The following is a 16672-nucleotide window of genomic DNA, read 5'->3' as shown; positions in this document are numbered from 1 at the left end:
CTTATGTTAGAATCTTAACCTAATAGAACTGATTACATAGTTTTTAAGCATTTGTTGTACAGTGATGAAGTTAGTGAGGATGTGTAGATGATAATTAGTGAATTCCATATTTTCTCTGTTTTACCACAATACTTAATGTGCCGCACACCTGATAGGCGTTAAAGGAGTATGTGTTCAAGTAGATGATGGATGGGTGGATAGACAGCACCTCTGTGAAAACATTGCCCCATTCAACATTCCTTTTCAGCTAACAAGAGTATATTCAGCGTTGGAAAGATTTTAGCCCTTCAGGTAACGCCCAGTTGGTCAATAAGGTATTCACAGTTTGCTGTCAAAATCCTTGTCCCAGAAAGTGATTAAGCTACACCAAGGAGTGCTAAAGATAGAGAAGTAATTACTTAAGTAATGACAAGTAAAATTCGAGTACATTCACCATCCACTGACTATGCAAACAATACATGCTCATGAGTGGTATTTACTGAAGCAGATTCAACCATGAATAAGGCTGGGTTAATATTTACTTTGTGCCAGAAAGCGTAAAGTGGACAAACAGCTCTTCTGGAAAAAAGAACCACTTCATGGAATTTGGAGTCGTACAATAGACTGCGAAACTCGTTTTATGCTTAAAGAGGGCACCACAGACACTCTTTAATTATCCGGTTTTAGCAATACTATGCAGAAGTTATCTGGTAATTTAACTCAAAGCGGAAAATTTATGCGTTTCAAAGGTAAATTAATAAGAAAAAGCATGTAAAACGAAACTGCGATTTAGCGGAACACAGGTCGCATCGTGGTAGCATATTTTCTTTCCTAATTAAGCAATGTTGATAGTATGAGAGATCAGCTTGAGTGAGTCACGGATGTATAAAGCGGGTTAATGCCTGTTTAATGAGCCGACATAACAATAGCTTTCTGGGGGGGGGGGGAGGGTCAAAGTGTTTAGATTTTCTTATCTCTTGGATAGGTAAATAAGATACAGTGAAGTATCAGAAGACATCATTCCAAAGTCCTGCACTTTACCTCACTGAACAAATGGTAAGATTTTACACTTCATGGCGTCTGAATAGATAATCTTCTTTACTGAAAATGCATTCATATCTACGACGGTCAGGATTTTAGCTGACGAATTTTGCCTTTTAATGAAGTTACACAACCACTCCTTATGATAAGATTGTAGTAACAGCTAACACATAAAATCGACGATATACTTAACTTTTGGCAATTCATTAAAGTTGCTGTGAGAAACGTCAACACTACATAGGGAAAAACTAAGTTTGGTAGTTGAAATTTTTTCAGACAGCTGTAAAAATCGTGGAGTTGTGCTGATTTTGGTGACCTAAGATGGAGGTGGAGATGGGGCGGAGATGGAGGAGGGGAGGAGGAGGTGGTTATTTTCGCGTCACCATAGGGCGCAGCATGCTGCCTAATTAAGATGGTTATCTTTGCACAAGATGTGAGTAACCGCGAGGGCAGGGTTTTTGCTGCAGGAGGCAAAATACCGCAGTGATTTTACAGAGAAAACGCTTTTACTACACCCCTTTGACTTCCCAATCATCGCACAGAGACGACTGTACGTGCAAAGATGCGCATTTACGCATCGTACACATAAACGGTGATGGGGTGAGACGTCTTTTTATGAGTAAGACTACAAAAGCATTCATTTAAATTAGGGTCATTGCTTACCAACACTCATTTCGAGGTTAGTCTCTCTTATATTCCACCAAGGAATATAACACTACTTCAGATATACTAAAACGTTACAAAATCTGATGTGTTCTGTCTAAAATGAAGCATCACATTTAGTGCAATTGTACGCGTCAATTTGGATCCATTCAGTACTATTTTTACTGAAGATGAAAGAATATTTAAACGCCAATAAAACGATGCACAAACATAATGAGTCTAAATGAATTGCATGAAAAAGTAGCACACTGTAGTGTTATAACACCAATAATTTAGCACTTTAAACGAATAACCAATTTGTGCTTTAAACTTATCCAAATGGAAGCATGAAACGCATTTTCGAACTGAAACACTAAAAAGTCAGAACTCACTTAATGAATGAGTTTCGTATAAAATCCAAATTATAGTTAGGAACGATAGCATTGTGAAGGTTGTTTCCTTGAAGTTGGAAATTCGTGCTGGTTTATAATGAGCTGATAAAAAGCATATTTATCCCAGGAATTCTCTCAGCTTGGAATATCATGCGTGTGTACAAACCCACATGAAAATGAGTGTGGTGTGATTGGCCAAGTTTTAGCCAATCTGCTTACAGCTCGTGCATTCCCTCGTAGGCGTTATTGGTTAGCGCAAGCCAACCAGCATCCAAAGATACTTTGACATGCAGTAATAATAACTGCTGATGCCCGCTTGAGGGATAGCGATATTTATCTATTTGACATCATGTCAACAAGGGACATGTCTTATCTGCTAAGTGAATTAGTCCTTGTCACAAGGACAGTCTTGTTTTTTACTGGAGCGACAATATTGCCCATGTCAAGCGTATTTTGAAAAGAATTTGGTCTATGAGGTAAATACTGTCGCCCATCAGTCATAAGTCCTCAAACTTCGTGATTTATGCAAATAATTTACACTGCGATGCTGTAACGCAAACGACTTCGTGTGTACTTCTGTGTTCATCAAAATCTTTAAAGCCACTGTGTTGAAATAATTCGTTGCTTTATCACAAAAAGTGGTGTCCAATGGGTCAAAAGTGAGGGAATTTCGTTGATCTGTTCTCTCGAGCTTCACCAATAAATTAATAAATTAAATTCTTTGTAATATAGATTTGGGTTTACCCAGTATTATTGTAAAAAAGCGCTTTGTGATGATTTTATTTTAGTCTCCAGTCAACATTGGTGTTCCCAAAATTCGAGATGCTTATAAATCATGGGTTCTCTGTGGGAAAAGATGCTTCCAATGATGTGGCGCTTAAATATTATGCCAGATTTGTCTTTTCTCCATGCGTGCATTCTAGGCAAATCCCGTATTGAACTACTTTAAGCAAAGACACCCTGTCAGTATTATTTTCGTCCAAAAGTGTTTGCTAATTCGAAGAAGTGTTATTCAATTACGTTTCACGGTTGCGGGCTAGCCTAGTTAACCAACTGTCTAGTTTTTACAAATTATTTGACATTTTCATCTTAGGGCGCGGTACGTAAATAGGTAATTCTGGTAGAATTTCAAAAGTCACATCGTAAAGGGCATCGAGACTTGACAAGTTTATTAACTCCCGCAAATGTTAGTGTAGCCTTTAAGCAGTCGTGATTTCTCACTCGTTTGCTAATTTATTCCTTAAAAGGTATACAAAATCAGGCACATTGCTAAGTCAAACCCTCACACCCAACCAAGGCGACGATGATATTTTTCAACAATATCATCAGATGTGAAAATCTAAAGCGATCTATTGCTTTCCACGGTTGTATTTATTTTGACCAACTGATTTTCCCTATTCAAAATCGTTGACACTCCTCCTTAGCTGTTTTTTTTTCTCATATAACTGTGAATTTGATTCCTAATCGGTTGATCGGATATGAGTGAGGAGTTAGGATCCTTTGTCTTAGAAATTTGAGAAGCCGATTCATTTAGTATGTTAAATCCGGAATATTTTTGCCCCAAATTTGTGACAAAAAACCGGTGTAAACGTATGAAAATGAAACAAGTGACCAATTAAGTAGTTTTATCAAAGACTTCGGGGTTTGGATTGTTCGGTTTCTACATGGGTGAAAAGATAATTTTCCAAAGGTTGATCCTTGCAAAATAAATTTTGCAAGTCTTTTTAAAAATTTTTTCTTCACCTCTTAAATACTCATTTCATTCTGTCAAAATATGGGATTCTTTGAAAGGCGGTAAGTGAATCATGTGATTTTCCGAATCGCACCTGCCATAACGTGCAAGCCCCATCCCAAGTCGCAGATGAGTTTAGGACCAGTAAATAAAAATTTTATTGAAATGCGTTGTCAAATCACTAATACCTCAAATATCCTACCTTTGTGGTAGGAATTACTCATTCAACCACCCAACCCACTGTCCATCAGTCAGCAAAGCACGCTGACACATTCTTCCAACTTATAACTGTTTTATGGTATCTTATAAAAGGATAAATAAATGAAGCGTACATTAATGTGTCTTTAAACTGTGAAAGATTTTCTTATTTGCAGACAATTATTACCAGATTAGTGGGTGTTGTTTGAACTTCCCGATTTAAATGGAGGTCAAAAGAAAACGAAGCACACATCGGTGCCCAAATCACACACCGTCGTGTAGTGTTAAAAGTCTGTTAAATATCTTCCAGACGCAGGACCAACTGGCATATCAATGAAAGGCAGTAAAAATTATGCTCTCAGGCGATATGATGTAGCACAGTTTTTAACATATTTGCCAAAAACATCATGCAAATCGTGCAGCTTTTAAATCTGTAGGTAAGAATACCATGAGACACCTGTATTTGAGGCGATTATGGAAGATGTGCGATTGATAGAACAAAGAAGTGGGTTAGTAGTGAAACTACATTAGTGCCATTCGCTTCCGACTAAGCGTTAATGTAGAAAACACAATAAGGATGCAAATGTATCACCTTATTCGGGTCACCGGAAGACAAACGGTCCGACTTTGTGGTCATTTGCTGAAACGAAACACTCTTAAATAAATAAATCAAGTGTTATATAATGGGCGGTAGTTAATTTAGTCAGGAATTAATGCATAGGGGCGGATAAACTGGGCAAAAGTTTAAATAATAGGTTCTTGGCAATAGCTGGACTTCAGTCTAGTACTTTATTTTTCCTGCCATTTATTTGGCGAGTAAATGAGTCTAAGGGTACAACAAAGTGTGCAGTTTTTAGGGAAAATAAAAACAGTGACTTTCACATAGCAGTCGTTAGACAGAAATTTACGTTTTAGTTAGTAAAAGTGTTTTACCCAAAACGGAAGTGGGAATAATAACTTAAAGTCAGGGTAAGGCAACGCCCTCCGATATTTCAATTTACCCTTGCCCTTAGCTATGAATGATGAAGTTTACTTTATCCAACAAAGCGCTATGATTGTTGAAATCAAAATAATGTCCATTATGTGAATTTGACATCAGTAATGCATACTGGCCTCCACTCCGACACATCCTTACTATTGGTCGTGCACTGGATCCTTTCTTGCATTCACTTTTGACTCGTAATGTTCTCCATATCAAGATTGCACCTCTCAGCTGCCAGTTTATTGCAGCGGCCTTCAGGGATAGCTCAGTTATGACCCAAACAAAATGTACACATTTATCTACGTTTCAGGCTCACAAACTCCAAGGAAAGTCACTGATACAAATCAGAAGACGGTACGCACACAGGGACTGTAAAAAAAGTGCCCAAAAATTTTTCATTCCAAGTCTACTTAATAATCACTTGAAATGAATGAAATAACTAAAAAACACTTATTATGCGATAAGGAATCACATCCTGATGGTCAGCCGTCTCCCTATTGTCATACTTTGTAATTATAAACCTAGGAGTATCAAAACAATAGATAATTAGAAAGAAGCAAAGAAGTGGTATGACCACTCTAAGCTGGCTCTGAAGAACAAACACAATGGTTATGTAGAAAACACTCTCCTTATTAGAAACAGCGTTGTACTACATTAATCTACCCCACTTTTTTCCTTAAATAGCATTAAAAGTTGAATAAAAAGATACCGTTTCCTATTTACAAATCATTAAATACAAATTTAGTGACTGATTACATAGGAAGCACGAATGATTGTTTGAACTTTTGAGGGAAATGAAGTGTATGACCTTTTTTTTGGTAAAAATAGTTGCCAAAACTAATACTACAAAAGCCATCTATGCACCGTAATACTTTGACTGAGTGATTGACTCGTTGACAGCATTATGGTAAATGAGCCCTAGAAGCAATGCTAATGGTCTGTTATCAACTTCCAGAAGGGCTGAGAGGCTGTATGAATTTGGCCAAGGCGGAAGTACAAACCACGCCGATTAGGGAACCCGTGTACTAGAATATATATTGTGTAAACAACTCTTAGATCAGTGTAGAACCTTCTCAAATTTTTAAGCGTGGTTCTTAACTTTCCTCTTGGCCTCTCCTCTGCTTCGGTCATATGACTTTCTGCGAACTGCGGTTGCGGATCAGGTTCTTAGGTGTTATTAAAAACTCGTACCATGGAGGGGTTTGCTTTCCACCTACCTCGTGGTAGTATACCTCTTTGTCTAAGTTCAAGCCTCCGTGAACTGCCTTCCTCAGAAGGCCGGCTAATTGGTAAAGGTTGGCTTAAAGAAATCGAACCAATTGCAAGGCAATGCCCTACGAAGAAGGGAATCCGATTTCAGGTCACTTTTAGTGACATTTGTTTCAAAGTCACTGTACAGGATAGAGCATTTTGCTCTCAAACTGTTGTGTAAATCATTGTGATTAAAGGCATCTAGCAATCCTTCCGTTAGGTCGGGGCTATGATTCGTTGAAACCCGATCTTGCTCCATTATCGGGCAGTGTGTTCGTGTTTGGCGACTTGCTAGATGCCGATACCGCTCCATCCCTTCCCAGGTTCAGTTATTCTCAGCAGGAATACCCCTTTTGCAATGTTTGATTTAGCTACCAGACATCAAATCCAAAAATTATCTTTATTAGCATTGAGAACACTTACCACCGCTACCATGTTGGCATCTCAAGTCTTTCCTAAAGCCATAACACAGACAATGATCTAGTGCTGGGGTACAAAGGGATAGGGAAGCTATTGGACACGGCACAAGGACTTAAGTCTAACCCACAGAGGTTGATAAACCCCTATAATTAAGTATACCATTTTAGTAACTATAACCTCCATACACGGTAATATAAAGTAAAATGCAATTTTCTTAAATTTTTACCTTTAAGTTCTACTACTCACCTTATTTTCTACCAAAAAAAGTTACAAGCGGAATTTATTTTGGGCTAAGGAGAAAGATGGTGTAGGTATTTGTAAGTGCTTTGAAATTTTGCCCAAAACGTTGCTTTGCAGGGGACTTTCATAGATACGCATAATATTATAGGCAAGCAAGACAGGTGATTCTGCATTACAGCCTCCATCTTGCTTGAACCATTGTACCCATCGCCTCCAATAATAACTTTCCTGTGTTCACCAGGTTACTTCTATTACAGTGGGAAGACTTCTTAATCAAACATACAATGATGAAGTTTGTCGCCTAGATCCTTGGTTGAAAAAAAACCTATTGGTGTGATTCTTGCAGGGAATGTTGCCTTAGGTTACGTGATGCTGCGCAGGAAAACCATTTTTCTTAAGCCAACTTTTCTCTCACCTTTTTTACAGGGCATTTGGAAACAGTTCTTTTTACGAATGATATTGAATAGCAAAGGATAGGTTTCGTTTCGCCTAAGTTATTCCACATCAAATGGGGCAGTTATTCACCGTAGATGTTTACTTACAAAACCTACTGGGAATAATTCTTTACAGTCTACACTAAGGCTGCTGACCAGTATGGCACAAATGATGTGAATTAGGCTACCTGCCACCAAAATCAAAACTGCCTTCCCAAAGACATTTAAAGGCATTTAGGAGAATTTCATAGCCGTTTATCTATATTATATATAATAGTAAATAAAAGTCTAGACTTCGTCAGGTGTGCATACCTATTTCTGATGAGTTAAAGTGTAAAAACATGCAGTTGCAATATAATTGCAGAAAATGTAATATTAATACACTTTCACGTGCATTTTTTTACAAAACGTCTTACTTATTTATTCTTAAGTAACGGTACCTTTGATCAAACATGACAAGGTCAAAAAATGAATACTACTCAGGAGATCAGGAAGATTAACCACCACCATTTCATGAAAAGTCAAAAGTGTATCCATTGTTTTGCCTTACCAATATAACCAATTCCATGAAAATTTTAATGCACTATGCACATGGAATTTATGATCTTATGCAAGAACACTAGAAGGTGGTATGCCTGTTAATCCGCTACAGCAATCGAGAAGCGAGGGTGGTCAACGCTACAAGACAAAAAGGGCATCGCCCCAATGAACTGCATAAATGGATGACACTAGGCTGCGGCCGACAAACAGATAGACTGACTGATTAATACGTATTGGGGAGTGACATTTGTAATCCAGTGTTTGAAATGCGTGCATTAACATCAACTCGCCAACCACACCTTCGAGGCGCTCACCTCTACATTTTTATAAGTCGTTTTATTCTTGGTATGCGCGTGTGCATGTGTATGGTAGAGCACAGATTCAATTGTTGGTTTACTGGAGCCCAAACAATAACTATGGCAAAGATCTGTGTCCTTGAGTCAACCCAAAATTGCGTGAGAGATGAGCCTTCTTATTCCTCTTCTTGAGAGAAAGCTGACATTAGCCAGTCATTTACGGAGAATAAAGTGGGATTTTTAATAGTGCAAGGCATCACAAGGCAAGACTTCATACTTCATATCGCATTCCGCATACCGCAATACTGACCCGTGAGAATATCGGCGCTTATCCATGAGGGAAGAGGGGGAAGGAAAGAGGGATGGAGGGAGAAAGGTGCTGCCCCTACCTTAACGGTGTTTCCCCACATGACTACCATCACCTTTTCTTAGCAGTAACACTACACAGTTGGGTAATACTTGCGAGATAAAAATGCAAGTGATTAGGGATACATTTTCTCTAGGCTTCCAGGGACAAAATCTTTTATACAAATGAAACTTTCCTCCAGTCCTGCATTTTGTTAAGTGGAAATGGGTAATAAAATCAAATAGTACTTATTTGAAAGAACAAAATATTTGCTGAAGCTTTTTTGCCATTGCTTATTGCTAGAGAAGGAGGGCTTTAGCCACATTTTTCTTCCGTATTTGATATTATTTTTTTTATTAAATTTCCTTAACTTTAATTAATTGAATGCAAAACACTCCCCCCTCAGTAAAGAATTCACAAAGCTGGGGGAAATTTTGTAAGACGCGATCAAAAAGAATGGCGGACTGTTAATTGCAATATCATTAACCATGCACCACGCTGTCTGAGGAGATTGAAGAAATCGTGTTGTTTAAGGTACACTTAAAAAACGTTATTTTACTGTACCAAAGTTAAAAGCACAACAGTCCTTAACTAAGGACTCTGGAAATAATCCAAATGCACATCAATATTTGACTTCATGAATGTATTTGCACCCTCAGTTCATCAACGTCATGACTTTTTGACCTAATCAAAATATTTGCCATAATTTCTGATGATAAACACTAAGATTTAAGTAAGTTCATCACTTACTATCTGATTTCCAGATATTCTCCAGGATGTGACACTCCTAGAATAATGCGGTTGGTGCATAAGGCGAACAAATTTGAGGGATCATTTGCCCAGATGAGAAAACAAAACACTACGGGCAACTTTAAAAACATACTTAATTGTAGAACAAGTATCACCATCCTCTTGCTGATTTTAGAGATTATTTTAAAAATATTATTGTTAAATAGGGATTGTTGTTTAAGAGGCCATGCCTGTAGACCAAAAAGTCAAGTTATTTTAAGCACATTAGCTTGAAAATCCGTAATTCATGAGCAAATGTAAATAACCATACAGGAACTATTTAATTCGAAAGACTTTGACATCAGACAGAAGTATAAATTACGGGGGTTTAAATACCACGCAATTAAAGAGATAAATATAAACAATCGCCGTCTTCTTCCACTAGGGCAAAAACTTTCCCTAATATTTTTGTTTAAAAGCTAAAAATGGGAAGCATGGGAGAGATGGCTCCGTGATTCCAACTTCTTCGGAGAGATTTTGCAATATTTTAATTATTGTTCTCTACAACCACCAGTTTTAAGCCCTTGAATCGAGAAGATTAGCCAGAAGAATACACCTTATATCGCGTAGTATGAGGGATTTTCAAATAAGCCTAGCTTTACAAGGCGCCTGTTACGTTTGTTAAACTTCAAGGCTGGTGTAAAATGACAGCTTGTCACCTGAAAAAGGTATGTTTAAACAAACATTATTGCATACATATTACTTTTTAAGTTAATATTTACCTCATTATTAATCTTTTTGGTTTACTTTAGTAATTACTGAAGACTTCTCTTTAGGTGCACTGCGCCGTGGACATGTGGCGGGGCTGGTTCTCGAATTTCGTGAACAATAAATAGTCATGACAACTTTTAGTGACAATTCACAAATCAAGAGTCGCATACGCCACTCGTTAATTTATGTGAATTACCAATAGAGCACTTTCCAAAGTGCATGACTCTGTTTAAAAGGGTATAAATTCACAATTTTCTGCCGCCTTTTTTATTGGCATTTGCTAAAAGAGCATGAATACCCTTTTGTTGCTATTGACAATCGTCCACACCATTCTACCATCTCTCGCTTGCTACGGCAACGGCTGCGGCGGTCAGTACAATTTCCGTGCCTGCAATGAGCCGATTTGCCACTATGGGAAGTACATCGGCTATGGCTGTCGTCACGGTGTCTGTCCATTTGTCTGCTATGGCAGTGGCTGCCGGAACACACAAACCAGCTACAACAACATGAACCCACTACAGCTAAGGAACAGTAACTTCTACGGTGGTTGGGGCAATGGGGCCTATGGCTATCGCGGCTGTCTTGGTGGAAACTGCGGGTTCTGGGGTGGATGTGTGAACGGGCACTGCGGTGGTTTCTACGATTTTCGAAACTGTAAAACACCGTCATGTGTCAGCGGACCCTACCACGGTTATGCATGCTTCGACGGAACCTGCAGGTACATTTGCTTCCAGGGCATTTGTCACACCCCGTACGCCTACGGTCTTGGATGCTACGGACCAGGGTGTGATGGATATTACCAGTTTCCGAAGGTGGGATATCATGGGACGTGCTCTGGATCGAATTCCTATTACGGAGAAGAGTGTGAAGAGACTGATGAAAACAAGAAGACAGAAAGGATAAAACTAAATAAACATTGTTAAGCCTTGCAAAAGGCCAAATAAATGAGATTGCATTAATGTCTTCAAACCTTGATTTGAAAAAATTATCTTATACGAACATTAGGTGCTTTAGACAAACAAGACGCCAATTTTCAAGGTTCACTTTCATTAATAAATACCTAAATTAGTTAAGACTGAAAAATTCAAACATAGGTCAAAAAGTTAAAACAAAATTTTTTGCAATAGAATTTGTGTGATAAGAAGAAGGTTTATGTGGATTTTGGTATGGAGCCATAAAACACCACTGCGCAACTTCCGGAAACATGGAACATCAGCGTTTATTTATGCTGCAAACTATGAAGGTACGTCAGTCTTTGTCATGCTCTCTGCACCCAATTCACTTCATCTTCATGTCCTTCCGACTCATCTGCACTGCCAACCCAGTTGACTCTGGTTCCTTCAATGCTCCTAAAGTTACTTTTCTAATTTGTTGTACCACATTCGGAGAAGGCGTGGTATTCAGTAGCAGAGCACCCTACTATGCACGATTAAGCTCCTTAAATAAACTGCTTAATCGTGGTGAACCGCAGGAAAAAAGGCAACTACGTTGTCCTCAGAAGAACCACTTGTCACCATTGCCTACGCCCAGTTGGAGATTAGCAGGTGAAGGGGAAGAACCTGTGGCAGTGCTTCACGCGAGTGATGAAACAACTGATTCACAGCTAAAGCTATCAGGAAGGGAAGATGGTGAAGACCACAAGACAAATGGGTATCACCTAAATGAACTGAATACAAGGATGGCATTAGGCTATGACAGACAGACTGACTGAGTGAAAAAGTGAAAAGTGGTACCTCTTGGAAAGTGGCATTTGCAATCCAGTGTTTAAAAAGTTCATACTGGTTATCCACAAACCATCAACTCGCCAACTGCAAAAGCGAGGCACCCACCTCTTCATCTCCACGAGGTTATACATGCATGTGCATGAAGGAGTGCGGACGCAATTTTTCATTGACTGTAGTCCACACGATAGCTACGGCTAAGATATGTGCCCTTGGGACAATTCGTGACTGAATGAGAAATAAGCCTTCCTATTCATCTTCCTGGGAAAAAGCCAGTATTGGCCAATCCGTCATGGGCAATAAAGTTGTTTTCTTACTCTTACAAGGCGTCACAAAGCATGACCTACTTTGTCATTTCGCGCACCTCTCGACTTACTCGTGAGAACATTTGCTCTTGACGACAGGAGGGGAGCAAGAGGGGTAGAGGTACAGCCTCTACTCCAGCCTCTTCAAATCCTCATCTCAGGTTTCTTCACGTGATGCTCATTTCAATTTCTTAGCAGTGGTATCATACTTCTAAGTGATCACACATAAATTTCAGTTAGTTGTCAAGAAATATACGTAGTTTTCTTGACACAGTTTACCCAAATAACGGGCTTTATGGATTTGCCGGAAATGCATTTACTCGAAAGTGGTTTTATGCTTTGGAAATATATGTGATTACACTTTTACTTCATCATTTATTTAAAAGTGAGCTCTTTTCAAAGGCATCATTCACAAGGCTGTGTTTTATGTTTTTATTCCCTCTACTGTCATGTTTTTTTTTTCCTTCGCCTCCTTCTACATAGATATTTAACTTCTGAACTTCTCGGCTGTGGTGCTACCTCTTCTTCCTTCCGTAGCTGCTGTATACATTTCTCTTTCCCCTTCTTATCTTCTTCTCCCTACCAATTGATGTTCTTCCCGATATTCTCGTCAAGACTTTCTTCATACACCACCTTGTCGTGTACCAGGTACGATGCGTCCAGACACCATAGTTATTAACGATGACAGACATCTTCGCAGCAAATGGCAGGACAGTAGCCGAGTGTGTGATGCTGCTAGGAGTTGTAATGACCGTTGCAGAAGCCCCAATGGCATCCACCCAATAGGCACAGTGTCCATCATTGCAATTGTTTACTCCAAGGCCTCCATAACCCCAAAGGTAGGTGATATTAAGACCAGAAAAGTTAAGGTTGGTGAAGTCATGGCAGAATGACTACAATAGATGTGGGCGCAGTTCTCAAGGTGACATAATATCAGACAGCCCCTCGGAAGTTGTAAAACTACGTATCCTTTGCATATGTATTGGGCCCCCGAACAAGTACAGCCGTGACAGAGTAACTTGCATGAACACACAGAACAGGGGCTTTAAAACATTCTGCAAGTGTGGGGTCACGAACTGCCTTTTGCGTTTCACACAAAGTGAGTGACTCAGGTTTCACATCCAACTGGTTTTGTTGGTCATGTCATTGTTGATTATTTCAATTACTTTTATGCTATCACTGAAATTCTAGGTCCCTAATGACGCTTTCCAAGTCTTTAAACATGATTCATGCGACGTAATACAACCGTCATTTTAAACCAAAATCCTTTGTAAAACACTTTAACAATTCTTTTCTTAGTTTTATTCTATTGATTCGTCGCTTTGGACAATGTATAAAAGTGTGCGATTCCAGGACTGTGATTTATCTGCAATTTGTTAATCGTTGCTGCGTTGGTAATTGGTGACGGAAAATGAACAACTGGTATCTAAACCATGTAACCATGTGGTCAAAGATTCCGATGTTGCTAGCGAGATAGCAAATCTAGGTGTTACATGAGAAATCAGGAGGTACAGATAGACGAATGGTTGTTTACTTATAGTAGAGTAACTATTAGAGCTACTTCATAGCATATGAAAAGACATGGGCCTTAAGCAAATTAGACCCATCTTTATGGAAGTTTCCACCGCGCTAACATGTAAGTACGTGAATAAATGATACTTCGCGTAGCTAGTAAGGGAGTAGGATTTGGGGAATCGTCTAAAAGGATTGAAATGAGAACATGAAATAAATTCTGAATATTGCCTCAATGAGGTCAATTTAAAGGATATGTTTTATGCAATAGCATTGTTTGTGGTAAATTTCTCTTCAGTTAACAGAAAGGAAGTAAACAGAGTTGTTACCAAAATGAAGTTCATTAGCCTCGAGTTGTACGTGGTTTCTGTACGTTTCGCCTCGATGAAAAATTGGTGTATAATCTTTTTCCCAAGTCCTGGTGCCAGAGAGTGGTCACAGGGAGCAGTGAGAAAGCCTTTTAAGAAGAGCGGAGTACTCTTTCCGAATGATTTTTTATTTGATATTTGGTTGCTTAACTAAACGAGCCCTTTGGCTTGCATTATTTTGCTTCCGAAAGCGACAGATACAAAGGGGAAAAACTGGAATGTTTCAATGCTAATTCTTAACAACTGCTATACTATGCTAGTATGAAAAGTGGTAATGATTTGGAATATCGGTTTCACAAGTCCCATAGCCCTAAACTTCACCCACTCTATCATCTGACTTGGTTTCTTTCTGAGGAGTTCATCAACTACTGATAAAATGAAAGTAATTCCACTTTTTCCACTAATGCGCATCTTATTGATAAGGCTAATCCAAAAGCCGTGACAGAGTACTAGCCGCATGCTGAACAACGGAAGAAAAGTGCAATATTCAGCTGACAAAGAGACTGAGAAAATTGCGAATATGTAGCCGATAATCCCTAAAGTTTAAGTTATTTGCTAGGTTAGGGTGGAGCGAATTTAAAATGAAATGATAAACTAATGAAAAAATCAAAAAGCTTTTCGCAAATTCTGTTTGTTGAGATAAACAATAGTTTAATGTGTCACATATTACTACCCATCAAAACGAAAGTCTGGTGCAAAATTGCACTTTTATAAAAAGTTTTATTTCTGAGAGGCAAGAGGAATCTATTCCTAGTCGCATATATTTTATTTCGCGTGCATTTATAAATAATGCACTTTATTTCTTTGGCTATCATTTAATATTTTGAGACTACTGCTACAGAAAGGTGCTAAGCATCAGGCGAAGAAAAGTAAATATGAAATTTTTTCCACTCCCACCCTTCCTCTCATCCTCCAGCGCAAAAGCTCTCACAAGTTAGTTGATGTCGCTACGAGGCATGAGCTCCTGCCTTTCTCCGAGTTCTAATTAGTTCCTTAAAAGAAGGAAAAGGAGAAGCCAGATTCTTTGACACTGTCATGTTTCATAGTGCAGCTAGATCTCTGTCGCGGTTATTTCTTGACTTTTAACGAGTGCCACATCGTTTTTGTAATGTTTTTACAAATTACAGCAAGTTACTACAACGAAATCTACCAAAAAACCGAAATGACTTAACCGCATAATTCACGTAAAATTACCCATCAAAATGAATCGTCTGAAAGATTTTTATTTTACAATGAAACAGTTGCTGTCAAATCCCGCATTTTCTATGATCTCTGCATCTGCTTCATCCATTACTATGACAGTTTTCTTCTCGTTTTTATGCTTACTGTTAATTAAACGACGAAACCATTCTTAAAAATTTAAACTCAGCGTTCTTGGGTCATTTTATGACCTTAAAATTCATAAAACGAATAGATATGGTAGTTATCACTGTAATTGGCGAAATGATGGTTTTGCATCATTGACGAGGACATGCGCCGCCTACCAGACAGGTACACGTCTTGATGACAGACATGACCCATGTAAGGCTAACCAGTCTTGAAAATTAGGAAATGTACATGCAAAATGATGACTTAAACATTACTTTTGCAATATTTTATTTTTGGGTAAGCCAGTTAAATTGGTACCACTTATTTTGTATTGGGTAAATTTAGCAAACTGATCAAGTTGTATTCATGATTCGAAAGTATATGGGAAAAGTAACTCAGACAAAAACTGTACCTCACACATATAGACCAAACACTTACATATCCTTTATGCCGAGAAAAAACAGTCAATCAGACATTGGTACAAGTTAATTTTATTACAAAATCTGAAAGGTTAAATAGTCTAGTAGTGCACCAAAGTTGGGCTTCCTGTCCCAAAATTGGCAACTTCACTAGTTAGATTTGTTGTGATTGTATTCATAAACAAACAAAGAATGCAAAACTATTTTCACAGAATTTAGATTTTAATCAAACTTCTTCTAATAAAAATCATAAAGTACCATTTTGAGGGGTGAATCCTCTCACAGTCTTAAGGCTGGTTTTGCTACATCAGAGAAGCACCACTCCGTTTACCCTTACAATGGTTTTAAGTAGACTTCGTCAATGGTAGAAAGATAAGTGTCCTATTTGTGTCATTATTTCTTACCTGGTTGGGAGTCAAGAGTTGGAGGAAGTTCGCCTGTTAACTTTGTTGTCAGTTTGATAGGACAAATGATGGCTGGCCGTGTGGTGTGGCGACCAATACGAGGTACGATACTGATATTTGGTCATTATAAAGTGAGATGTTAAAACAAACAAAAATGCTTGAGTAGATGTAAGTAAACCAGGGCAGTTTTCCCTTCATAAATTTTTCCGCAAAAGGAGAGAAAGCGTGCTGTTCCGGCGCAACGATGCAGAGGAGATAGTGTTTCATCGCACAGTGGATTAAGTCCCCATTACATGTGTCTCATGTTGTGATTTACGGTGTGTCATGTGGTACCACGTCCTGTCGACATAACTAAAAAGCCTATTCCAAATAAAAAACATAGGTATAAAATAAATCAAAATGTAGTTGCATTTTGGGGGTTCCTAAACACTATACATTGGTGGGGATGTAGTTACATAGGTCTTATACCATTCTTCAGGATCATTGCCGCACTTAGTGTGTTAAATGATCTTCTGCTGATGACCAAAGGGCTAGTATCAATAGGTATTGGCTGCTAGAATAATGATGGAATTGCCTTACAACGTATTAATTTTATTGTCAGTGAGACATTTGATTGAGTTTAGGGGTTATTTTTTAAATCCC

General features: G+C 38.5%; 1 protein-coding gene across 1 annotated transcript; it reads left to right on the top strand. All coding sequences in view use genetic code 11, as the record gives it.

Annotated features, from left to right (window-relative positions):
* Positions 1 to 11197: 11197 nt before the first annotated feature.
* EGR_05815 (hypothetical protein) lies at positions 11198 to 14726 on the top strand (the record flags this gene model as incomplete). Its single annotated transcript, XM_024495064.1, has 4 exons — positions 11198 to 11236; positions 12260 to 12404; positions 13830 to 13900; positions 14550 to 14726. The coding sequence occupies 4 exons, from the start codon at positions 11198 to 11200 to the stop codon at positions 14724 to 14726; spliced, it is 432 nt and encodes a 143-aa protein (XP_024350527.1).
* Positions 14727 to 16672: the final 1946 nt, after the last annotated feature.

Source organism: Echinococcus granulosus, assembly GCF_000524195.1.
Source record: "Echinococcus granulosus chromosome Unknown EG_S00046, whole genome shotgun sequence".
Lineage (NCBI taxonomy): Eukaryota > Metazoa > Platyhelminthes > Cestoda > Cyclophyllidea > Taeniidae > Echinococcus > Echinococcus granulosus.
This window is presented reverse-complemented; position numbering and strand designations above follow the sequence as displayed.